Here is a 26,377-nt window from a genome sequence, read left to right on the forward strand (position 1 = left end):
CCACTGGGATCATGGGATTGTGCCAACTATGCCAGGATGGTATAGAGGGGGCAATTCCATGATCATAGACATGTTACATGGCCATATTCGGAGTTACCATGGTGAAGCTACATATAGGTAGTGACCTATATGTAGTGCACGCGTGTAATGGTGTCCCCGCACTCACAAAGTTCAGGGAATTGGCTCTGAACAATGTGGGGGCACCTTGGCTAGTGCCAGGGTGCCCTCACACTAAGTAACTTTGCACCTAACCTTTACCAGGTAAAGGTTAGACATATAGGTGACTTATAAGTTACTTAAGTGCAGTGTAAAATGGCTGTGAAATAACGTGGACGTTATTTCACTCAGGCTGCAGTGGCAGGCCTGTGTAAGAATTGTCAGAGCTCCCTATGGGTGGCAAAAGAAATGCTGCAGCCCATAGGGATCTCCTGGAACCCCAATACCCTGGGTACCTCAGTACCATATACTAGGGAATTATAAGGGTGTTCCAGTAAGCCAATGTAAATTGGTAAAAATGGTCACTAACCTGTTAGTGACAATTTGGAAAGAAATGAGAGAGCATAACCACTGAGGTTCTGATTAGCAGAGCCTCAGTGAGACAGTTAGTCACTACACAGGTAACACATTCAGGCACACTTATGAGCACTGGGGCCCTGGGTTACCAGGGTCCCAGTGACACATACAACTAAAACAACATATGTAAGGAAATGCCTCCTTGGCATGGTTGCCCCCTGACTTTTTGCCTTTGCTGATGCTATGTTTACAATTGAAAGTGTGCTGAGGCCTGCTAACCAGGCCCCAGCACCAGTGTTCTTTCCCTAACCTGTACTTTTGTATCCACAATTGGCAGACCCTGGCATCCAGATAAGTCCCTTGTAACTGGTACTTCTAGTACCAAGGGCCCTGATGCCAAGGAAGGTCTCTAAGGGCTGCAGCATGTCTTATGCCACCCTGGAGACCTCTCACTCAGCACAGACACACTGCTTGCCAGCTTGTGTGTGCTAGTGAGGACAAAACGAGTAAGTCGACATGGCACTCCCCTCAGGGTGCCATGCCAGCCTCTCACTGCCTATGCAGTATAGGTAAGACACCCCTCGAGCAGGCCTTACAGCCCTAAGGCAGGGTGCACTATACCATAGGTGAGGGTACCAGTGCATGAGCATGGTACCCCTACAGTGTCTAAACAAAACCTTAGACATTGTAAGTGCAGGGTAGCCATAAGAGTATATGGTCTGGGAGTTTGTCAAACACGAACTCCACAGCACCATAATGGCTACACTGAAAACTGGGAAGTTTGGTATCAAACTTCTCAGCACAATAAATGCACACTGATGCCAGTGTACATTTTATTGTAAAATACACCCCAGAGGGCACCTTAGAGGTGCCCCCTGAAACTTAACCGACTATCTGTGTAGGCTGACTAGTTTTAGCAGCCTGCCACAAACCGAGACATGTTGCTGGCCCCATGGGGAGAGTGCCTTTGTCACTCTGAGGCCAGTAACAAAGCCTGCACTGGGTGGAGATGCTAACGCCTCCCCCAGGCAGGAATTGTCACACCTGGCGGTGAGCCTCAAAGGCTCACCTCCTTTGTGCCAACCCAGCAGGACACTCCAGCTAGTGGAGTTGCCCGCCCCCTCCGGCCAGGCCCCCCTTTTGGCGGCAAGGCCGGAGAAGATAATGAGAAAAACAAGGAGGAGTCACTGGCCAGTCAGGACAGCCCCTAAGGTGTCCTGAGCTGAAGTGACTCTAACTTTTAGAAATCCTCCATCTTGCAGATGGAGGATTCCCCCAATAGGGTTAGGATTGTGACCCCCTCCCCTTGGGAGGAGGCACAAAGAGGGTGTACCCACCCTCAGGGCTAGTAGCCATTGGCTACTAACCCCCCAGACCTAAACACGCCCTTAAATTTAGTATTTAAGGGCTACCCTGAACCCTAGAAAATTAGATTCCTGCAACTACAAGAAGAAGGACTGCCTAGCTGAAAACCCCTGCAGAGGAAGACCAGAAGACGACAACTGCCTTGGCTCCAGAAACTCACCGGCCTGTCTCCTGCCTTCCAAAGATCCTGCTCCAGCGACGCCTTCCAAAGGGACCAGCGACCTCGACATCCTCTGAGGACTGCCCCTGCTTCGAAAAGACAAGAAACTCCCGAGGACAGCGGACCTGCTCCAAGAAAAGCTGCAACTTTGTTTCCAGCAGCTTTAAAGAACCCTGCAAGCTCCCCGCAAGAAGCGTGAGACTTGCAACACTGCACCCGGCGACCCCGACTCGGCTGGTGGAGATCCGACACCTCAGGAGGGACCCCAGGACTACTCTGATACTGTGAGTACCAAAACCTGTCCCCCCTGAGCCCCCACAGCGCCGCCTGCAGAGGGAATCCCGAGGCTTCCCCTGACCGCGACTCTTTGAACCTAAAGTCCCGACGCCTGGGAGAGACCCTGCACCCGCAGCCCCCAGGACCTGAAGGACCGGACTTTCACTGGAGAAGTGACCCCCAGGAGTCCCTCTCCCTTGTCCAAGTGGAGGTTTCCCCGAGGAATCCCCCCCTTGCCTGCCTGCAGCGCTGAAGAGATCCCGAGATCTCTCATAGACTAACATTGCGAACCCGACGCTTGTTTCTACACTGCACCCGGCCGCCCCCGCGCCGCTGAGGGTGAAATTTCTGTGTGGGCTTGTGTCCCCCCCGGTGCCCTACAAAACCCCCCTGGTCTGCCCTCCGAAGACGCGGGTACTTACCTGCAAGCAGACCGGAACCGGGGCACCCCCTTCTCTCCATTCTAGCCTATGTGTTTTGGGCACCACTTTGAACTCTGCACCTGACCGGCCCTGAGCTGCTGGTGTGGTGACTTTGGGGTTGCTCTGAACCCCCAACGGTGGGCTACCTTGGACCAAGAACTGAACCCTGTAAGTGTCTTACTTACCTGGTAAAACTAACAAAAACTTACCTCCCCTAGGAACTGTGAAAATTGCACTAAGTGTCCACTTTTAAAACAGCTATTTGTCAATAACTTGAAAAGTATACATGCAATTTTGATGATTTGAAGTTCCTAAAGTACTTACCTGCAATACCTTTCGAATGAGATATTACATGTAGAATTTGAACCTGTGGTTCTTAAAATAAACTAAGAAAAGATATTTTTCTATATAAAAACCTATTGGCTGGATTTGTCTCTGAGTGTGTGTACCTCATTTATTGTCTATGTGTATGTACAACAAATGCTTAACACTACTCCTTGGATAAGCCTACTGCTCGACCACACTACCACAAAATAGAGCATTAGTATTATCTATTTTTACCACTATTTTACCTCTAAGGGGAACCCTTGGACTCTGTGCATGCTATTCCTTACTTTGAAATAGCACATACAGAGCCAACTTCCTACATTGGTGGATCAGCGGTGGGGTACAAGACTTTGCATTTGCTGGACTACTCAGCCAATACCTGATCACACGACAAATTCCAAAATTGTCATTAGAAATAGATTTTTGCAATTTGAAAAGTTTTCTAAATTCTTAAAAGACCTGCTAGGGCCTTGTGTTAGATCCTGTTTAGCATTTCTTTTAGAGTTTAAAAGTTTGTAAAAGTTTGAATTAGATTCTAGAACCAGTTGTAGATTCTTAAAAAGTATTCCAACTTTTAGAAGCAAAATGTCTAGCACAGATGTGACTGTGGTGGAACTCGACACCACACCTTACCTCCATCTTAAGATGAGGGAGCTAAGGTCACTCTGTAAAATAAAGAAAATAACAATGGGCCCCAAACCTACCAAAATACAGCTCCAGGAGCTTTTGGCAGAGTTTGAAAAGGCCAACCCCTCTGAGGGTGGCAACTCAGAGGAAGAGGATAGTGACTTGGAGGAAAATTCCCCCCTACCAGTCCTATCTAGGGAGAACAGGGTCCCTCAAACCCTGACTCCTAAAATAATAGTCAGAGATGCTGGTTCCCTCACAGGAGAGACCAACACCTCTGAAATCACTGAGGATAGCCCCAGTGAAGAGGACATCCAGTTAGCCAGGATGGCCAAAAGATTGGCTTTGGAAAGACAGATCCTAGCCATAGAGAGGGAAAGACAAGAGATGGGCCTAGGACCCATCAATGGTGGCAGCAACATAAATAGGGTCAGAGATTCTCCTGACATGTTGAAAATCCCTAAAGGGATTGTAACTAAATATGAAGATGGTGATGACATCACCAAATGGTTCACAGCTTTTGAGAGGGCTTGTGTAACCAGAAAAGTGAACAGATCTCACTGGGGGGCTCTCCTTTGGGATATGTTCACAGGAAAGTGTAGGGATAGACTCCTCACACTCTCTGGACAAGATGCAGAATCTTATGACCTCATGAAGGGTACCCTGATTGAGGGCTTTGGATTCTCCACTGAGGAGTATAGGATTAGATTCAGGGGGGCTCAAAAATCCTCGAGCCAGACCTGGGTTGACTTTGTAGACTACTCAGTGAAAACACTAGATGGTTGGATTCAAGGCAGTGGTGTAAGTAATTATGATGGGCTGTACAATTTATTTGTGAAAGAACACCTATTGAGTAATTGTTTCAATGATAAACTGCATCAGCATCTGGTAGACCTAGGACCAATTTCTCCCCAAGAATTGGGAAAGAAGGCGGACCATTGGGTCAAGACAAGGGTGTCCAAGACTTCAACAGGGGGTGACCAAAAGAAAGGGGTCACAAAGACTCCCCAGGGGAAGGGTGATGAGACAACCAAAACTAAAAATAGTAAAGAGTCTTCTACAGGCCCCCAAAAACCTGCACAGGAGGGTGGGCCCAGAGCCTCTTCACAAAACAATGGGTACAAGGGTAAAAACTTTGATCCCAAAAAGGCCTGGTGTCATAGCTGTAAACAGCATGGACACCAAACTGGAGACAAGGCCTGTCCCAAGAAAGGTTCCACTCCAAACTCCCATCCAGGTAACACTGGTATGGCTAGTCTCCAAGTGGGATCAACAGTGTGCCCAGAGCAAATCAGGGTCCACACTGAAGCTACTCTAGTTTCTGAGGGTGGGGTGGATTTAGCCACACTAGCTGTCTGGCCGCCTAACATGCAAAAATACAGACAGCAACTCTTAATTAATGGGACTAGAATAGAGGGCCTGAGGGATACAGGTGCCAGTGTCACCATGGTGACAGAGAAACTGGTTTCCCCTGGCCAATACCTGACTGGAAAAACTTACACAGTCACCAACGCTGACAATCAGAGAAAAGTACATCCCATGGCAATGGTTACTTTAGAATGGGGAGGGGTCAATGGCCTGAAACAGGTGGTGGTTTCCTCAAATATCCCAGTGGACTGTCTGCTTGGAAATGACCTGGAGTCCTCAGCATGGGCTGAGGTAGAACTAAAAACCCATGCAGCAATGCTGGGTATCCCTGAACTGGTGTGTGTGAAAACAAGAGCACAGTGCAAGGCACAGGGTGAACAAGTAGAGCTGGAGTCTGGAAGAATGGCCCAGCCTACCAAGAGAACAGGAAAGTCAGCTGGGAAACCAACTGCAACACAGCAAAAGAAAGGGAACCTCTCTTCTCAGGAAGAAGTTCTGCCCTCTGAGGGAACTGAGCCTTTGGAGCTTGAACCTTATCAGGTTGAGCTCTTAGGCCCAGGGGGACCCTCAAGGGAGGAGCTGTGTAAGGGACAAGAAACCTGTCCCTCTCTTGAAGGCCTTAGGCAGCAAGCTGCTGAAGAGTCCAAAGGCAAGAAAAATGGAACGCATAGGGTCTATTGGGAAGATGGACTCCTGTACACTGAGGCCAGAGACCCCAAACCTGGTGCCACTAGGAGAGTGGTAGTGCCTCAGCTGTTCAGGAAGTTCATCCTAACATTGGCCCATGACATTCCCCTTGCTGGACATTTGGGACAAACCAAGACGTGGGAGAGGTTAGTCAACCACTTCTACTGGCCCAATATGTCCAACATGGTTAAGGAGTTTTGCCTCTCCTGCCCCACCTGTCAAGCCAGTGGTAAGACAGGTGGGCATCCAAAGGCCCCCCTCATTCCACTTCCAGTGGTGGGGGTTCCCTTTGAAAGAGTGGGTGTGGACATAGTTGGTCCACTAGAACCTCCCACAGCCTCAGGAAATATGTATATCCTGGTAGTAGTGGATCATGCTACCAGGTATCCTGAAGCTATTCCCCTTAGGTCGACTACTGCCCCTGCAGTAGCCAAGGCCCTCATTGGTATCTTTACCAGAGTGGGTTTCCCTAAGGAGGTGGTGTCTGACAGAGGTACCAACTTCATGTCAGCATACCTAAAGCACATGTGGAATGAGTGTGGGGTGACTTATAAATTCACTACACCATACCATCCACAAACTAATGGCTTAGTTGAGAGATTCAACAAGACATTAAAGGGCATGATCATGGGGCTCCCAGAAAAACTCAAAAGGAGATGGGATGTCCTCTTGCCATGTCTGCTTTTCGCTTACAGAGAGGTGCCACAGAAGGGAGTAGGGTTCTCACCCTTTGAACTTCTGTTTGGTCATCCTGTAAGGGGACCACTTGCCCTTGTTAAAGAAGGCTGGGAGAGACCTCTCCATGAGCCTAAACAGGACATAGTGGACTATGTACTTGGCCTTCGCTCTAGAATGGCAGAGTACATGGAAAAGGCAACCAAAAACCTTGAGGCCAGCCAACAGCTCCAGAAGTTTTGGTATGACCAAAAGGCTGCACTGGTTGAGTTCCAACCAGGGCAGAAAGTCTGGGTTCTGGAGCCTGTGGCTCCCAGGGCACTCCAGGACAAATGGAGTGGCCCTTACCCAGTACTAGAAAGGAAGAGTCAGGTCACCTACCTGGTGGACCTGGGCACAAGCAGGAGCCCCAAGAGGGTGATCCATGTAAACCGCCTTAAGCTCTTCCACGACAGGGCTGATGTCAATCTGTTGATGGTAACAGATGAGGATCAGGAGGCAGAGAGTGAACCTCTCCCTGATCTTCTGTCATCAGACCCAAAAGATGGCACAGTAGATGGAGTGATCTACTCAGACACCCTCTCTGGCCAACAGCAAGCTGATTGTAGGAGAGTCCTACAACAGTTTCCTGAACTCTTCTCCTTAACCCCTGGTCAGACACACCTGTGTACCCATGATGTGGACACAGGAGACAGCATGCCTGTCAAGAACAAAATCTTTAGACAATCTGACCATGTTAAGGAAAGCATCAAGGTGGAAGTCCACAAGATGCTGGAATTGGGAGTAATTGAGCGCTCTGACAGCCCCTGGGCTAGCCCAGTGGTCTTAGTCCCCAAACCTCACACCAAAGATGGAAAGAAAGAGATGAGGTTTTGTGTGGACTACAGAGGGCTCAATTCTGTCACCAAGACAGATGCTCATCCAATTCCAAGAGCTGATGAGCTCATAGACAAATTAGGTGCTGCCAAATTCTTAAGTACCTTTGACTTGACAGCAGGGTACTGGCAAATAAAAATGGCACCTGGAGCAAAAGAGAAAACAGCATTCTCCACACCTGATGGGCATTATCAGTTTACTGTTATGCCCTTTGGTTTAAAGAATGCCCCTGCCACCTTCCAAAGGTTGGTGAATCAAGTCCTTGCTGGCTTGGAGTCCTTTAGCACAGCTTATCTTGATGATATTGCTGTCTTTAGCTCCACCTGGCAGGATCACCTGGTCCACCTGAAGAAGGTTTTGAAGGCTCTGCAATCTGCAGGCCTCTCTATCAAGGCATCCAAATGCCAGATAGGGCAGGGAACTGTGGTTTACTTGGGACACCTTGTAGGTGGAGGCCAAGTTCAGCCACTCCAACCCAAGATCCAGACTATTCTGGACTGGGTAGCTCCAAAAACCCAGACTCAAGTCAGGGCATTCCTTGGCTTGACTGGGTATTACAGGAGGTTTGTGAAGGGATATGGATCCATTGTGACAGCCCTCACTGAACTGACCTCCAAGAAAATGCCCAAGAAAGTGAACTGGACTGTGGAATGCCAACAGGCCTTTGACACCCTGAAACAGGCAATGTGCTCAGCACCAGTTCTAAAAGCTCCAGATTATTCTAAGCAGTTCATTGTGCAGACTGATGCCTCTGAACATGGGATAGGGGCAGTTTTGTCCCAAACAAATGATGATGGCCTTGACCAGCCTGTTGCTTTCATTAGCAGGAGGTTACTCCCCAGGGAGCAGCGTTGGAGTGCCATTGAGAGGGAGGCCTTTGCTGTGGTTTGGTCCCTGAAGAAGCTGAGACCATACCTCTTTGGGACTCACTTCCTAGTTCAAACTGACCACAGACCTCTCAAATGGCTGATGCAAATGAAAGGTGAAAATCCTAAACTGTTGAGGTGGTCCATCTCCCTACAGGGAATGGACTTTATAGTGGAACACAGACCTGGGACTGCCCATGCCAATGCAGATGGCCTTTCCAGGTTCTTCCACTTAGAAAATGAAGACTCTCTTGGGAAAGGTTAGTCTCATCCTCTTTCGTTTGGGGGGGGGTTGTGTAAGGAAATGCCTCCTTGGCATGGTTGCCCCCTGACTTTTTGCCTTTGCTGATGCTATGTTTACAATTGAAAGTGTGCTGAGGCCTGCTAACCAGGCCCCAGCACCAGTGTTCTTTCCCTAACCTGTACTTTTGTATCCACAATTGGCAGACCCTGGCATCCAGATAAGTCCCTTGTAACTGGTACTTCTAGTACCAAGGGCCCTGATGCCAAGGAAGGTCTCTAAGGGCTGCAGCATGTCTTATGCCACCCTGGAGACCTCTCACTCAGCACAGACACACTGCTTGCCAGCTTGTGTGTGCTAGTGAGGACAAAACGAGTAAGTCGACATGGCACTCCCCTCAGGGTGCCATGCCAGCCTCTCACTGCCTATGCAGTATAGGTAAGACACCCCTCGAGCAGGCCTTACAGCCCTAAGGCAGGGTGCACTATACCATAGGTGAGGGTACCAGTGCATGAGCATGGTACCCCTACAGTGTCTAAACAAAACCTTAGACATTGTAAGTGCAGGGTAGCCATAAGAGTATATGGTCTGGGAGTTTGTCAAACACGAACTCCACAGCACCATAATGGCTACACTGAAAACTGGGAAGTTTGGTATCAAACTTCTCAGCACAATAAATGCACACTGATGCCAGTGTACATTTTATTGTAAAATACACCCCAGAGGGCACCTTAGAGGTGCCCCCTGAAACTTAACCGACTATCTGTGTAGGCTGACTAGTTTTAGCAGCCTGCCACAAACCGAGACATGTTGCTGGCCCCATGGGGAGAGTGCCTTTGTCACTCTGAGGCCAGTAACAAAGCCTGCACTGGGTGGAGATGCTAACGCCTCCCCCAGGCAGGAATTGTCACACCTGGCGGTGAGCCTCAAAGGCTCACCTCCTTTGTGCCAACCCAGCAGGACACTCCAGCTAGTGGAGTTGCCCGCCCCCTCCGGCCAGGCCCCCCTTTTGGCGGCAAGGCCGGAGAAGATAATGAGAAAAACAAGGAGGAGTCACTGGCCAGTCAGGACAGCCCCTAAGGTGTCCTGAGCTGAAGTGACTCTAACTTTTAGAAATCCTCCATCTTGCAGATGGAGGATTCCCCCAATAGGGTTAGGATTGTGACCCCCTCCCCTTGGGAGGAGGCACAAAGAGGGTGTACCCACCCTCAGGGCTAGTAGCCATTGGCTACTAACCCCCCAGACCTAAACACGCCCTTAAATTTAGTATTTAAGGGCTACCCTGAACCCTAGAAAATTAGATTCCTGCAACTACAAGAAGAAGGACTGCCTAGCTGAAAACCCCTGCAGAGGAAGACCAGAAGACGACAACTGCCTTGGCTCCAGAAACTCACCGGCCTGTCTCCTGCCTTCCAAAGATCCTGCTCCAGCGACGCCTTCCAAAGGGACCAGCGACCTCGACATCCTCTGAGGACTGCCCCTGCTTCGAAAAGACAAGAAACTCCCGAGGACAGCGGACCTGCTCCAAGAAAAGCTGCAACTTTGTTTCCAGCAGCTTTAAAGAACCCTGCAAGCTCCCCGCAAGAAGCGTGAGACTTGCAACACTGCACCCGGCGACCCCGACTCGGCTGGTGGAGATCCGACACCTCAGGAGGGACCCCAGGACTACTCTGATACTGTGAGTACCAAAACCTGTCCCCCCTGAGCCCCCACAGCGCCGCCTGCAGAGGGAATCCCGAGGCTTCCCCTGACCGCGACTCTTTGAACCTAAAGTCCCGACGCCTGGGAGAGACCCTGCACCCGCAGCCCCCAGGACCTGAAGGACCGGACTTTCACTGGAGAAGTGACCCCCAGGAGTCCCTCTCCCTTGTCCAAGTGGAGGTTTCCCCGAGGAATCCCCCCCTTGCCTGCCTGCAGCGCTGAAGAGATCCCGAGATCTCTCATAGACTAACATTGCGAACCCGACGCTTGTTTCTACACTGCACCCGGCCGCCCCCGCGCCGCTGAGGGTGAAATTTCTGTGTGGGCTTGTGTCCCCCCCGGTGCCCTACAAAACCCCCCTGGTCTGCCCTCCGAAGACGCGGGTACTTACCTGCAAGCAGACCGGAACCGGGGCACCCCCTTCTCTCCATTCTAGCCTATGTGTTTTGGGCACCACTTTGAACTCTGCACCTGACCGGCCCTGAGCTGCTGGTGTGGTGACTTTGGGGTTGCTCTGAACCCCCAACGGTGGGCTACCTTGGACCAAGAACTGAACCCTGTAAGTGTCTTACTTACCTGGTAAAACTAACAAAAACTTACCTCCCCTAGGAACTGTGAAAATTGCACTAAGTGTCCACTTTTAAAACAGCTATTTGTCAATAACTTGAAAAGTATACATGCAATTTTGATGATTTGAAGTTCCTAAAGTACTTACCTGCAATACCTTTCGAATGAGATATTACATGTAGAATTTGAACCTGTGGTTCTTAAAATAAACTAAGAAAAGATATTTTTCTATATAAAAACCTATTGGCTGGATTTGTCTCTGAGTGTGTGTACCTCATTTATTGTCTATGTGTATGTACAACAAATGCTTAACACTACTCCTTGGATAAGCCTACTGCTCGACCACACTACCACAAAATAGAGCATTAGTATTATCTATTTTTACCACTATTTTACCTCTAAGGGGAACCCTTGGACTCTGTGCATGCTATTCCTTACTTTGAAATAGCACATACAGAGCCAACTTCCTACAACATATATACAGTGAAAAATGGGGGTAACATGCCAGGCAAGATGGTACTTTCCTACAGAGCCCATGCAAACTGTGTCCGCAGGCCTGCCATTGCAGCCTGCGTGAAATGCAGGCACCCTTTCACCATAGATATAAGGCTTGCCTTTTAGCCCAGTCACTGCACTTAGACACTGCAAGTCTCCCCTCTGGTAGGCCCTTCAGCCCAATGGCTTTAACTATGAAGGTACACTTGCATGAGCAGGGTAGCCCTACAAACCCAAGACTCCATTCCATGGCCTTTGTAAGTGCAGAAAAGCCATCCTAAGGTATGTAGTGGACACAAGTCAACACGAGTGGTCCAACTACATAATGCCTTCTCTGCATCTAGGCATTGTTGGTATCAAACACGTAGGAATCATGCAGCTACATCGTGCCCATGCTAGTTGCATGATCCCCTGCCTATGCAGCCTTACAGGGTCTGGCTGCAATCCTGCACTGATGCCGACCCCAGACACTGTTCTGCCCTCCTGCTGGTGAGCCTGGCTCAGGCAGAGGAAGGTAGAACAAAGGATTTCCTGCAAGGGTGAGGTGTGAACACCTACCCCTGTGTATTGGATGTCTAAGGGCAGGGGTGGCCTCTGAGTGCGACCAGACTGCTTTGAAGGACACATTTGGTGCCCTCCTTGGATAATCAGGTTTGTACCAATTCAGGAGTCCCGGATGCCACTCTGGCGCAAAACTGCACAAAGGACAGGGGAGTGACCACTCCCCTGTCCAGCTCCTCCCCTAGGGAGATACACTGAGCTCTGCCAGGTGACCGGTTGATTCTGCCATCTTAGAAACAAGATGGGCAGAGGCCCCTGTGAGCATCTGACTGGTTAGGCCTGGTAAATGATGTCCCTGATCCCCTCTAATAGGTGGGTCATGTCAGAGATTGACCAACCCCCTTTTAGGATTACTTAAGGGCTCTCCCAAGGTGAGTCCTCAGATTCGTCGAGCAAAACTCTACCTGGAACTCTCTGCAAGACATTTTCTGCTCCTGGCCTCTGGAACCGCTGCTTGTCTGCTTTGGGACCAAAACAAGTCTGCTTCTGGTGGGAAGGCTCCCATTGCAACATTGTTTCTCTGGGTCCTGCAGACAATCTGCAACTTCCAAGACTGTGCATCCTCCTGGGTCACAAGGACTCTTTTTGCACCTGGAAGCACGAAGGAATCTCTCTTGGAGTGAAGGAGTCACTCCCCTGCATCCGCAGGCACCTCAACACAGCGTCGAATAGCTGGTGGGATATGCTATCCCATGGACATCGAAAGGCTCTGCGTCACAGGTGGTGGATCTGTGACCTTCTTTGGTCCACGCATTTTATCTTCTGACCAACTTGGGAGACTGTTGGTCCCTGCTCCTGCCACTGGACTGGAATCCCTGTGCACCGCTACTTGCTCTAGCCAAGTCCTGTTGTCTCTTCCTCCTGGAGATCTTCAGGGCCACGTAGCCCCGGTCTCCAGCACTGTGGAACTCGAAGATCAACTCCTGTCCTGCAGCTCCTGTGACATGGTACTTCTGCTTTGTTGTGCTGCCGAGGCCTCCTTCTGACTCCCTCTGTCCATTGCCTGTGGGTCACTCGTGGGGGCTCCAATGTCTTCTGCTGGTCTCCCTTCGTGCTGGGGGGCAGCCCTAACCCCCCCTCAATGTTAGAGTCTCCTGGACATTGCTGGTCCCCAAAACTCTGGAAATACATCTTCAGCTCCTGCTTGCATTTGTCAGTGCTTGTTGGTGACCTGGCCAGTCACTGACCCTCATGTTATCCGGTGACCATCGAGGGACAGCTCATAGGTCACTCCTGGGATCTTCCACAGCTCCTGGACCCCGCAGCTGGACTTTTTCCTCCACCGACATCCAAGAACTTCACCTCTAGGAGGGTGGGCATTGACAGCTGCACCACCTGGGCACCTCCTAGGGTGCTGGACTCTGTCCCCTTCCTTTTCAGATCCTCCACGTCTGGAATCCGTCCTGGGTTCCAGCAGCCTGGTCCATGGGTTGTGACAACAGCTTGACAATCAGAGGCTTCCGCTGACTTCAAAGAGAGTCCCTTCTCCCCTCTGCATCGAGGTCCCCTGGTGCAGGTAGACCTGTCTTCTGGGTATACTCGGGTGGGGGCACTCTCCAACCTTCCTCTTTTCTGTTGGTTTTCTCGGTGTCTACTGGGAAGGGTCCTCAACCACACAAACTCCAACCACTACTTCTCTGTGTCAGACCATGGGACGACTGGGTGGGTAACCACTCTGCAGCTGGTCGCTGGGGCACTTACCCTACTTACCGCTGGTGTTTTCATCTACTCCCAGCCCCTAGCTAACTATCACACTTACCTTGGTTGGGTTCATTATTTCGCATTCCACCTTTATATATAAGTATAGGGCTTGCCACCCTCCACCCACCCCCTCCATAGGCTCCTGTATATTTTATGCTATTTCTGCTAGTTATTTTGTGCATATAATGTGTGTAGGTATCTCCAAAGGGAGGTATACCAATGCTAGTCTTGTAGTTAGTATTGTAATAAAGTATCCTTTATTTTTGCAACACTGTGTGGTTCTTTTTTGTGAGTGAGTGACTGACTACTGTGGTATTGCAAGTGCTTTACATTCCTCCTGGATAAGCTACAGCTGTTCACCTCAGCTACCCCTAGAGAGCTTTTGCTATCTGGACACCTATTCATTATCACTAAGGGTTGCCTGGACTCAGTATAGGGTGCCACCCATAGGTGTACACCATAAACTGAGGCAGCCTCCTACAACCATTTTGAGGTTGTCTTTAGGTAAGTTGGGCATTTTTCCTAAAGAATATCGCATCACTCCTTTTGGATAGCTACTGCTATGGAAGCGAGAAGGAGACCCATTTCTGAGACTGGTATAATGCTGATTGGTCGTTGGAGGTCTCAATGCTATAAGAGATATATGTGTTTGGGATTGCTTGATGTTTAACAGCTGATTGTAAATGTTCTATTTTTTCAAGCTTTTCCTGTTATTTGAGATTAATTCTGTTTTCCTTTTCAGGTTTTGTTGCAGGGTTCAGCAGCAGTGGTTCTTCAGTATGGATAGTGGGTCATTTGTTGGTCCGTTTGGCAGGAAAGCATGCAGCGTCATCGAGGCATTTTGGTCAACAACTGGGACTCAATGGTGCCTGAGTTATGGTTTGGTGGTGGGGTATAAGTGTAATCCAATTGGGTGAGCTTCTAGGCACACTTATCAAGAAAGTATCAACTGGCTTTTGCCCTGATTTGTTAGTTTTACATCTTGGGGAAAATTACCTGGTGACATTATCAGGGTTCGGATTGCTGAAAGCTATGAAGAGTGATTTAGCGAGGATAAAGGAGCTCTGGTCAGGTACTCATATTTTGTGGACAGTTAGTGCCCCGGAGATATTGGAGAGGTGCAAGAAGTCAAGGTGCTATTGATAAAACAAGAAACAAAACCAAGGAGAAATTTGACATTTTTGTGGGACCATGGACATATCTGTTTTGAAGCATTTAGAAATAGTGCAGGAAGATGTTCCACTTTTTCGAGAAAGAGGTTGTGGAACTAGGTTTAGGTAGGTCAATTCTGACCGGTCTGGTGGTGTAGGAAAACAACTGCGGGTTTTCCTGGGTGTCGGGCTAGAAGGTATTTGTTGGCTGGGAGGGGGTCCGAAAGGCAGAACAATGAGAATTCAAGGGTACTGATCAGGGACCATAGGGATGGAGGGCCAAAGGGAACAATGAAAGGTGGAGGGTAGGACAAAGGGCTACAGGATTTGGGGTGTAAGGTTAGGGTAGGAAGGGTCATCTCTGAGGATAAGATTTATTAGAGGGGTGGGGTTGGGTTTAGGTTGATTTCAATATATTAGTGAGGTTCGTAGTTTTTAAGGCATTTTGCTGAGGTTTATTAATAAAGTGTTGCCTGGCCTGGCCTAGTAAAGTGGCCTTATTTCCGTTATCAATGCCTGAGCGTTGTTTGTGCGCCACCTCGCCCAACTTCGTAGGCCTCTGAAAAATACATACCCCGGAGATTTTCACTGGTGGAAGTAACGTTAATTTAAAATACTTGACTGCAATAACACGCATGAGTGTGTGCATTTAAGTGAGTTTCACATTTGTGAACGAGACCTCAACATTGTGCAGAGAAGATATACCCTTTTTCCAGGCTAAAATTATATGCCTGACAAAATTCTATATGAATCATAACCCAAGTTCCTATCTTACTATTGACTACTAAATTAAAAACGAAGCATCTAAATTATCTCATCCATGTCCGTATGATATTAGTTTTGACACACTATAGGTCGTCGATTTGCACTGTAGCTGAATGCTGCGGCCATGGTGGGTTCTGTAAATAGGAGTGCCTGGGAACGTGTTCGTGCAAGATCATGTTGCAAGCGCGCTCGATTTACTGCGCTGCTGTTAAAATCAATGTATATTCCCTATGTACACGTCTCTGCTCCGTAAATGAAATAATAACCCATTTTATTTCAGTTTCCTTCAAATGTAGGCATGAATATTTTCACATCTGATGAATGAGCGCTAGTATCATGGCGCCGTGCATTACCTGATGCCCAAGAACTTCGGCTGCTCTCCCGGTGCAGACATTGTAGTTTCCTTTTTAAGACTGTCCATGTGAGCGAGGGAGATAACCGTTGCTGACACATACCAGGGGAGGGCGGTGACTGACGACACTATGATTAGTATACCCACGCAGAAAAAATCCAGATGCAATCCGGCACCTTTCTGAAAACATTACAACACGCATTGGTTATACAAATTAGACAGCAAGAATTTAAAAAAAATATAAATATTTTAAGTGAATTAAAAGTCTTACGATATAGTTTACTTCTCAAGCCCTCCAAATATTTTTACATTTTCACTAGTTACCGACAGCCTATTTCATAACTGCCAGGTTTTCAACATATGTGCGACATTTCTATGTCAGGGTACTTAGTGATATTTCAATGAAGTGTGCCATTAGAGTGTTATTTGAGTGACGATTTCTTTATAAAGAGCAGAACAAAGCAATTAAGAGAATATAATTAAGTTAATGGAATGAAGCATATATCGGAGATTACCGAGACTGTATTTCTTCTATGACTTTCAGGCAAGAGACAGACGAAATAAAGGCCAATTTTGCTTAAAAGTCTCCCGTCTGAATCTGGTCTATTGGCAAGTATGTCTGAGCCCCAACATGGTGAAAGTTTTCAAACCAGGAGAACACTGAGTGACAACATCCCATCCAAAACAAACAGGACATCAGCAGTCAGTGACCACCTGCTGTAGCAGACCCTGACATTGGCCAATATGGGCTCTTCCTCCTCAGTTGCTTGTTGTCCTCGTGTTGCGAGAACCTTGAGCACCACATGCTTCCAAAGGTGAGCGAGAGAAGTGAAAGGGCCATGTTATGCCTATAGCAGTGATTAGGCCTATGGCCATCAAAAAAGACTCTTGTTTCTTAACTAAGTGCTAAAAACAGGTAAGAACCTACTGCTGTGTCCTCCTCAGCCCAGTATCATGCACAAGAACATACCACACATGGAGCTCCTCATGAGACTTTACTCATCAGCATACAACATGTAACTAACTCTCAGTATCCCAATAACTGTTAATACCACACCCTGACACCTCCCAGAATAATTACATAATTTCCTTCATAAGTCTGCCCCTTGTCACGGGGTCCTAACACGTGCAGCTCTACGACACCACACCTACAAGTGGCACTTTCGCCACCATACTATACTTATGGGGAGGGAAATTTCACATGTGGAGTCTCTTCCACTATTAGGACTCTCCAGAGGTACTGGAAAACTTTAAACTGCCAACCACTTCTACATACATGCCAACATTTTAGAACAGGTTAGTGGGAGATTTTCCCTCATTGGCTTCTATTAGAGCAGAGGCAATTTCAGACGGGAGACAGCAAAAATTAAGCCATTTTTGGCTTTAAACATCAGACGTCTTTTGCCTGAATCGGTTCTAAAGGCATGTATGCTTCTAAGTTGTTCCCTATTCTCTGCTCAATTAAACTTTTTTAAGTAAATGAAATAATGAGTATGAGACACTATCCATCCTTCCTTTCTCTTTACACATCCAAAATCTCCTGACACGTTCTGTCAGTGCTCCATCCTTAGTTTTATTATCTGCTCTTTCCTCTCCTCCTTTTTACCTTTCCTTCTCTGCCCTTTTCGTTGCACTCTTTACAAATTTTTTAATACCTTTCTTCCCCACTCACTCACTTTCTTCCCTCCAGTAACTTTGTTCTTCCATCTTCTTTCTACCTCTTTCCTCTGTTCATTTATATCTCGGGGTCTTCTTTCCTCCCCTATAGCTTTCCTCTGCATGCAACCCACTCACATAGGACCCGCCAAGTGCTCACAGCTGATTTCAAGACTTCTCCCCCCACCTGGCCCATGTGGAATGCCGTTGACACCCTCCACAATGCTGACGGATTTTGGACTGTCGGCCCCAACCTCACCCAGCACCTGGATATAGCAGCGTGCACACAGGAGGACCGACTGCACTGCAGTAAACATCACAAGCCTGCTGGCACTAAGAACACTAAAAGATTTAGGCGCCATTACACATAACTTCAGCACTAGGGGTGGCAGTGTCACTGTATGCATTGCAAGGTTCAGTACACAAAATACAAGAGGGGAAGGTACAGCCCTGCCCCACAGGGACTGGGAGAAGATAATCTAACAAAAGGAAGGAACAAGGAAGAAGAAGCCCACAAAGGCACCCACAGACCGCAAAGGCAACTGAAGGCCCAACAAGTCGACGCTGTCTCGTCCTCCTGCTTCAACACCCTTCGAATGCTCCACAAAATCTACAGGCGGATCCCTACAGAAACCAGAAGGATGGTTACCCATGCTCCCGTCAGCAGCATACTGGACTACGGCAATGCTCTCTACACGGGAACCACGGCAGTGCTCCAAAAAAGACTGCAACGGATACAGAACGCCTCCGCATGCCTCATCCTCAACATCCCCTGCCACAGCCACATCATAGCCCACCTGAGAAACCTACACTGGCTTCCCGTCAACAAAAGGATCACACTCAAACTCCTAACCCACGCCCACGCCCACAAAGAACTCCACAACGCCGGACCAGCATACCTCAACGATCGTCTCACCTTCTACACCCCGAAACGTCAGCTCTGCTCTGCCGAACACGCCCTCACCACCGTCCCACGCATCCACAGGACAACATCCGGCGGCAGATCCTTCTCCTACCTCACAGCCAGGACTTGGAACACCCTCCCTATTCACCTACGGCAGACCAAGGACCTACTGACCTTCAGGAGACTCCTCAAGACCTGGCTCTTCGAGCAGTAGCAGCCCCCCCCTCTCAAAGCGCCTTGAGACCCTCACAGGTGAGAATCGCACTCTACAAATACACTGATTGATTGATTGATTGATTGAAGGGGCAACTACTAGTCTCACGACCCAGGTCGCTACCCCACCAAACAGGCAAATGAAACCCTGTCCAACATGGCAGATGACTAAGCAGTGGCAACACCCCCCAAAGTACTTTCTAAAGCAACAAGCCATAGCAGGGGCACTACAACCCTTCAGTGAATTCTCAGACCCTATAACAGCCTCACTCCGCTGGAAAATATGGGTAGGAAGGTTAAAAAATTACTTCATTGCCACTCATGAATTGGACGGAGCTATGAAGCGATCGCTCCACCAACACTTTGGCGGGGATGTAGTTGACAAACTTTTCAGGCACCTCCCTAACACTGGCGCAGTAGACGACTGTGAGGCAGCCGTAAGGGTGCTTAACATTCATTTTGACCCACATCTAAACTTGGACTTCGAGTGGTTCAAACTCCGACAAGTCTGTCAATGAGAAGGAGAGTCAATAGACAACTTATACGCATGGCTGAGAAAACTATCCAGAACCTGCACGGCTGATGACCAACCCAAAGAAACAAGAGCGCAAATCATTATTTAATAACACAACAAATGCTCAGAGGCCTCATCCTAAGGCAACCGAACATTAGCCTGGATGACATTCTGTTCATGGCAAGGTCAAATGACCTATGTATGCCACTGTATGAAGCCACTGAGATGGACGTTGCTGTAATGCAAGCCTCTGAGAAAGCTCCTGGCATACAAGCAGAATGTGCTGATGCAGTACAAGTACAAAGCAAAGCAGGAAGACCCAAGACACATGCCCCCAGGTGGACAGGGCTTTGCTGCATGTACTACGGGCGAGATGAACATGTCCCAAAAGAATGCCCAGCACAAAGCCGAATCTGCTCTAACTGTGGGAAAGAACCAGTTTTGACCGTGTGCCGAGGGGTACCAGAGGAAGAGGGCAGGAGGACGGCTCACCCCCGCAAGAGCAGTGAAACAACTCACCAGATGAGCCAGAATCACCAGATGTCATCCCACATGCACCAAGGCAAAGATATACCTTGGGGAGTCATCACCCGAAGAAGAGGAAGCCTTTCTTATCTCGTTCAGAAATGACCTGTGGCTACACCTACGACCTCAACCAACATGTGTTGTCCAGATTGCGGGATCCCAAGTCAAAGCCCTCATAGACATCAGTGGCTCAGTCAATGTCATGGGTATCAGGCAATGCTGGCACTTCCAACCCCAACCAGTACTAGCACTATCCAACACAGAAATACTCACGTATGGTATCCTGGTATCCTCAACTCCTACCACTGAAGGGACGTATAAAGGTGAGGATATAGTCAGACAACCAAGAGATCCAAACCACCTTTCACATAGGCAACAGGGAAGCAGACACACTTCTCTGCAGCCACTCAGTCGAAGATTTGGGATTGGTTTCATTCACAATGAATGGGAAGGCGTTTCAAATTGATGAGTTGTTGCATCAATTCCCTGACCTGTTCACTGGCCTGGGATGTCTAAAAGCCCCACCAATTAAACTACACATCAATAAATCTGTGAAGCCCACTACCCTACGACATTGGCGCACACGCTTCCACGTCAGACCACTAGTCAAACAAGAACTGGACAAGCTGGAGAGCCAAGGTGTGATAGAGAAAGTGTTGGAACTGGCACTTTGGGTGTCCCCCATGGTAATTGCGGAGAAACCTAAGCAGCCAGGGAAAATAAGGTTTTGTATCAACATGCGTCCCCCTGACCAGACAGTCAGGCAGGAGAGGCACATCAGCAATAATGTCGTCCATAATCGGTGTGATGTGAGCGGTTCCAAATAGTTCTCCAAGCTAGACCTGAATGCTGGGTACCATCAGCTATGCCTGTCCGAAGAAAGTAGGTATATAATTACCTTCGCCACACACCTGGGTCCATACTGATACAAATGAGTGAACTTTGGAATCTCCTCTGCAGCAGAGGTATTTCAGGAAGCCATTCGGGAAATCCTGTCAGGGCCCCAAGGCATCATGAATGTGAATGACGACATTCTCATTCATTTCACGACTGCCGAGAACCATCACCAGCATCTTCCTGCTACTCTCAAACGCCGGTGGGAGCACTGCCTCGCTCTCCACAAAAAAGAGTGCTCATTCTTCTATACGTCTTTTGAATTTTTGGGGTTCTTTTTCAGCCAAGTTGAGCCATGCAAATCCCAGGCAATCAAACAAGTGAAGCATCAAAGACTGCAACTGAGATATGCAGTTTCCTGGGGATGGCCACCTACTATTACAAATTCATACCAAACCTAGCTATGATGGTGGAGCTGCACAAAAGTAGACGCCGCCTGGTTCTGGGGCCAAAGAGAAGAGGAAGCGTTTCAGACCATAAAGGCGGCTCTGCTAGACAAAACAACAATGGCCTACTTTGATCCCAAGAAGAAGACTTAACTCATAGTAGATGTCAACAACATAGGCCTTGGAGCCATCCTCACACAGGAAGTAGAACCAGGAAGGTGGGCACCGCTAGCATTTGCCGGTAGGGCTTTCATACAGACCGAGGAGCGGTATCTGCAAATTGAAAGGGAAGCCCTTGCAATCAAGTGGGCTTCCAGACATTTCCACCTGTACCTCTGTGGGAGATCATTCAGAGTGATAACCGACCAACAGCCACGTGTTTTTCCTTATTCAGAGGCACCGCATCCTCCGCCACGAATAGAGCACTGGACCTTTCAACTGCAACACTACAGCTTGGAAGTAACCAGATGTCAAGAACCCTGAAAACTTCCTATGGCACAGTGTTTAATTTGTAAACTATTAAGTCCAGGTGGTCACATTTTTGTTGGAGGCACACCCGCTTCCCCCAGCTCCACCCACTTACTCTATTTGATCAACCCACTTCCTCAACTGGCACCACTGAAAGCCAGATATACCATCATCATTCCCGCAAACCACTTAAAACCTTGGTGCTTAGCTCTTTTATATGTTAGAGTTAGCATGTTTGCAAACATGAGGAACAAACGTAAAATCTCTGGTGATGCAAAATTACACACATGAAAAACCTGCTGGATATGTGTTGCAAACAAATATTAGAAACACTTCAATACAAGTCAGTTTAAAAAAGGCTGCAGTGCCTTGGAATGTGTAGAAAGTGGAAACATGCAGAAAGAGATTCTAGCTCTTCTCTATTTAAGGAGTGCAAAAAATAAACATATCCTCTCTGCTAGTTTTTGTAAATTATTAAAATAGAGCAAAAGAAAGAAAAGTAAAAGCTGTAATCTGCTGCTCTGGATGGACTTGTTGCAGCTAAGCAACAATAAGTTCAAGTTGCTCCTTCATCTTTGCTTTGGAGAGGTGTGAAGAGGTATGAATTTGAAACACATCTGAGAATATCTCAGGAAAATAAACATCCTCAGCTTTAGCTTGCTCCTTGTTTACATGGATGAATAAAAGGGAGAGTCAAATGAAAGAAAATATCAGCCTAGGATTACACAAAGTGGTTACGCAGGGAAGCCGACAGTGATCCCAGGTTTTAGATATTCACTGCAAATCAGCCATCACCTGGGCATGATTTTCTGACATCAAAGAGCATTAAAATGAAGTACACTGTGCAGAAAGTCTAATGGATCCCCAATTGGTATTGCAGAGGCAACAGTAGATAGGACTAGTGCTCAATTTATGATAGTGTGGGCGAGCAGTTAGGCTTATCAGAGGGTACTGGTAAGCATTTGTTGTACTCATAGAACCAATAAATGAGTGTTAGAAATGGGTTCTCTAGTTGGCAGTCGGTTTGCACCCTGTCCAAGTAGGGACCCTCACTCTAGTCAGGATAAGGGAGATACCCACTCAGATAACCCCTGCTCATCCCCTTGGTAGCTTGGCACGAGCAGTCAGGCTTATCTCAGAAGCAATGTGGGAAGCATTTGCACATAACACACAGTAACACAGTTAAAAAAACAGTACAAACTGTCACCACACCAATTTTAGAAAAATAGCCAATATTTATCTGTGCAAAACAAGGCCAAAACAAGAAAAATTCAACATACAGTGCTAAAGATATGAATTTTGTAAAATTTGGCTTAGAAATACAGTTCCTTGAAGTCAAGAGCTCCACCTGAGGCTATCACGGTGTCAGGATCAACAAAACCAACAGATCAGGCCGGTTGCAGGCCAGCTACGATGTCGGGAAGACCCGAGAACAGTACCTCTGGATTTGCAGGGCGTCGTGATCCTCGCAGTGAGCTCCGGAGAGCAGCGTTGCTGGCGTTGTGGTGTCAGTTTCGGAGTCAGTGCGGGAGTCGTCGGGCCCTTAAAGTCACATGCGTTGCGGATTGAACTCCGGGCTGATGAAGTCAGGAGCGCTGGCGTGGATGGCGTCGGGGCTGTGGTGCAAAGTGAGATGATGCAACGTGTGGTGCCCAAAGGTCACAATGCAGGCCGCGGCACGGTGACAGCGTCCAGTGTTGTTAGTGAGACCAGGACTGCCGTGTGAAGTGGAGCGGTGTGAAGTGCGGTGTCACCAGGTCACGGTGCAGGCAGCGCAGTTGTTGCTGAAGCGCAGTCGTCGGTAGGCTCAAGTCGGCGGTGCGGCGCAGGACAGCTGCGGGTGGTGTCTACGGGTCATGGTGCAGACAGGGATGTCTGTTGACGACACTGGAGTTGATGGTGCTGGCGTCGGTGGATCGGGGCTGCAGTGCAAGACAGTGCTTTGTGCCCCTCACGAGTAGTGTCCACAGGCCACGGTGCAGGCAGAGGCGCTGGTGTCTGCAGGAGCGTCGTCGTCAGGGATGCCCAGGCTGCAGGGTGAGCAGGTGATGCCAGAGTGCGGGCCCACAGGTTGGGGTGCGAGAAGCAAAACGGTGAAGTTATCTGATGATGGCATCGGTGAGACCAGGGTTGCAGTGTGAGGCGGGCCAGCGGCTTCGTTGAAGCCATCGTGGTGGTCTTTCTTCTTTTACAGCACAGAACACATAGTCCCCAGTGCTGCAGGTTGAGGAAACTGAAGTCTTTTATATCCCTGAGACTTCCGATAGGAGGAAAGCCCTACTACAGGCCCTTGGAGAACTTTCTCAAGCAGGATAAACAGCAAAGTTCATCCTTTGCGCTCTTCTTAGGCAGAAACAGCAACTGCAGGCCAATCCAAGAAAGCAACACAGCAAAGGGACAGTACTCCTCCTTTAGCTCCTCAACTCTTCTCATTGGCAGAGGTTCCTCTTGAATCCAGAAAGTTTCTAAAAGTCTGGGGTTTTGGGTCCAATACTTATACCGCTTTCTGTCTCTGAAGTTGGAAAACTTCCAAACAAAGTATCAAGTGTTTGTAAGATCCTTCCTTGTCCAGACCAGGCCCCAGACACACACCAGGGGTTTGGAGTCTGCACAGCCCTTTCAGGTGTGAGTGACCACTCCTCCCTCCTGTCTAGCTCATTTGTCTCACTAGGATATGCAGGCTACACCCCAGCCTCTTTGTGTCACTGTCTAGAGGGAATTCACAATAGCTCAACTGTCAAACTGACCCAGATGGGGAATCCACAGACAGGCAGAGTTACAGAATGGTTTAAGCAGGACAATGCCTACTTTCTAAAAGTGGCATTTCCAAACTAACAACCTAAAAGCCAACTTCACTAAAAGATGTATTTTGAAATTGTGAGTTCAGAGACCCTAAACTCCATGTTTCTATCTGCTCTCAAAGGGAAGCTGCACTTTAAGAGTATTTAAAGGCAGTCCCCTTGTTAACCTATGAGCGAGATAGGCCTTGCAACAGTGAAAACCGAATTTGGCAGTATTTCAGTTTTAGGACATGTAAAACACATCAGTACCTGTCCCATCTTTAACATACACTACACCGTGCCCATGGGGCTACCTAGGGCCTACCTTAGGGGTCCTTTACATGTATAAAAAGGGAAGGTTTAAGCTTGGCAAGTGGGTACACTTGCCAAATGGAACTGGCAGTTTAAAACTGCACACACAGACACGGCAGTGGCAGGTCTGAGCCATGGTTACAAGGGAACTCATGTGGGTGGCACAATCAGTGCTGCAGGCTCAATAGTAGCATTTGATTTACAGGCCCTGGGCACCTCTAGTGTACTTTACTAGGGGCTTACCAGTAAATCAAATATGCCAATCATGGATGAACCAATCAACAGTACAATTTAGATACGGAGCATCTACCCTTTAGCAATGGTTAACAGTGGTAAAGTGCACAGAGACAATAACCAGCAAAAACAGAGTCCTTTTAAACCATAAAAACATGAGATCAGAAGGCAAAAAGATGGGGAGACACACCAAAAGCTGTCAGGTCTAACAATGAGACACACACTCCAAGAATAAATCAGAGACCAATTTAGAAAAATACCAATTCTTTTTATATATGTTTCAAACCCAAGAACTTCGTAATCAGGTAAGTAGACTTTAGGGTGTTAGTGTGTCATTATACTCATATCTTCCATCTACACGTTTTTAACAATACCCATGGACACCATTAATAAAGGTAACATCTACCGGTAGTCTGTGAGGTATTTTTAACTGTTCTGGATCCCCACACTATCCAGTAACCTTTATCTAAGGACTCCTTCTAGTACAAGGGTTACTAAGAGGTTGAGTCCGCCTTGGTGGCACTGTCCTACCAGGATGGGGAGGGGTGGTCAAGGATAAAGCATGACACATTAGGTGTGTGAGACCACTTCTTCCATAAGGAGGAATTCTCTGTTAACCCAGACAACATAGTGTACCACCAATATTAAGCATCCTTGATAAGTTGGATTTAAACAAATAGGTAATAGCTTTTTGTTCAAAAAAACATTTCTGCATCACACTGTTTGTCTTCACTGTATACTTGGGTCACTTTGTAGGTGGAGGTGAAATTCAACCACTGCAAGGAAAGATCCAGACGATTCTGGCCTGGGTAGTTCCAACAACCCAGACTCAAGTCAGGGCATTCCTAGGCTTGACTGGGTATTATAGGAGGTTTGTGAAGGGGTATGGCTCTATTGTGGCCCGTCTCACAGAACTGACCTAAAAACAAATGCCAAAAAAGGTAAACTGGACAGTGAGCTGTCAAAAGACCTTTGACACACTGAAAAAGCAAGCAGTTCATAGTGAAGACAGATGCCTCTGAACATGGGATAGGCGCAGTCCTGTCCCAAATCAATGATGATGGCCATGACCAACCCATTGCTTTCATTAACAGGAGGTTACTCTCCAGGCAGCAGCATTGAGTTGCCATTACGAGGAAAGCTTTCGCTGTGGTTTGGTCCCTGAAGAAGTTGAGGCCATACTTGTTTGGCTCTCACTTCCCTGTTCAAACTGATCACAGGCCTCTCAGATGGCTTATGCAGATGAAAGGTGAAAATCTCACACTGTTAAGGTGGTCCATCTCCCTTCAGGAAATGGACTTCACAGTGGAACATAGACCTGGGACTGACCCTACCAATGGAGATGACCTTTTCAGGTTCTTCCACTTAAAAGATAAAGACTGTGTAGGGGAAGGTTAGCTTCATCCTCTTTCATTTGGAAGGGGGTCATGGAGGAAAGCATCCTTTTTGACATGATTAGCCTCTGCTTTTTGCCTGGTTTTGGATGTGGCTTTGACTGTTAGTGCACTAGGGGCCAGATGTAGGAAACTGTTTGCGACTCGCAAACGGCAAAAATTGCTGTTTGCGAGTCGCAAACCTGAGTTTCCTATGCAGAAATGCATTTTGCGACTCGCAAAATGCATTTCCGAATTGCAAATAGGAAGGGGTGTTCCCTTCCTATTTGCGATTCGCAGTGGAATGCAATTCCATGGAGTCGCAGTTACCATCCACTTGAAGTGGATGGTAACCCACTCGCAAATTGGAAGGGGTCCCCATGGGACCCCTTCCCCTTTGTGAATGGACCACAAAATATTTT

The 26,377-nt window shown here is 48.0% G+C and overlaps 1 protein-coding gene across 1 annotated transcript in view; it reads right to left on the reverse strand.

Moving 5' to 3' along the window:
- SLC4A9 (solute carrier family 4 member 9) overlaps positions 1-26,377 on the reverse strand; it is a 369,779-nt gene that overhangs the window by 90,872 nt on the left and 252,530 nt on the right. Inside the window, exon 16 of the mRNA XM_069199298.1 lies at positions 15,698-15,876. Within this exon, the coding sequence (XP_069055399.1) occupies positions 15,698-15,876 (179 nt within the window). The remainder of the gene's footprint in view (positions 1-15,697; positions 15,877-26,377) is intronic.

Source organism: Pleurodeles waltl, chromosome 7, assembly GCF_031143425.1.
Source record: "Pleurodeles waltl isolate 20211129_DDA chromosome 7, aPleWal1.hap1.20221129, whole genome shotgun sequence".
Classification (NCBI taxonomy): domain Eukaryota; kingdom Metazoa; phylum Chordata; class Amphibia; order Caudata; family Salamandridae; genus Pleurodeles; species Pleurodeles waltl.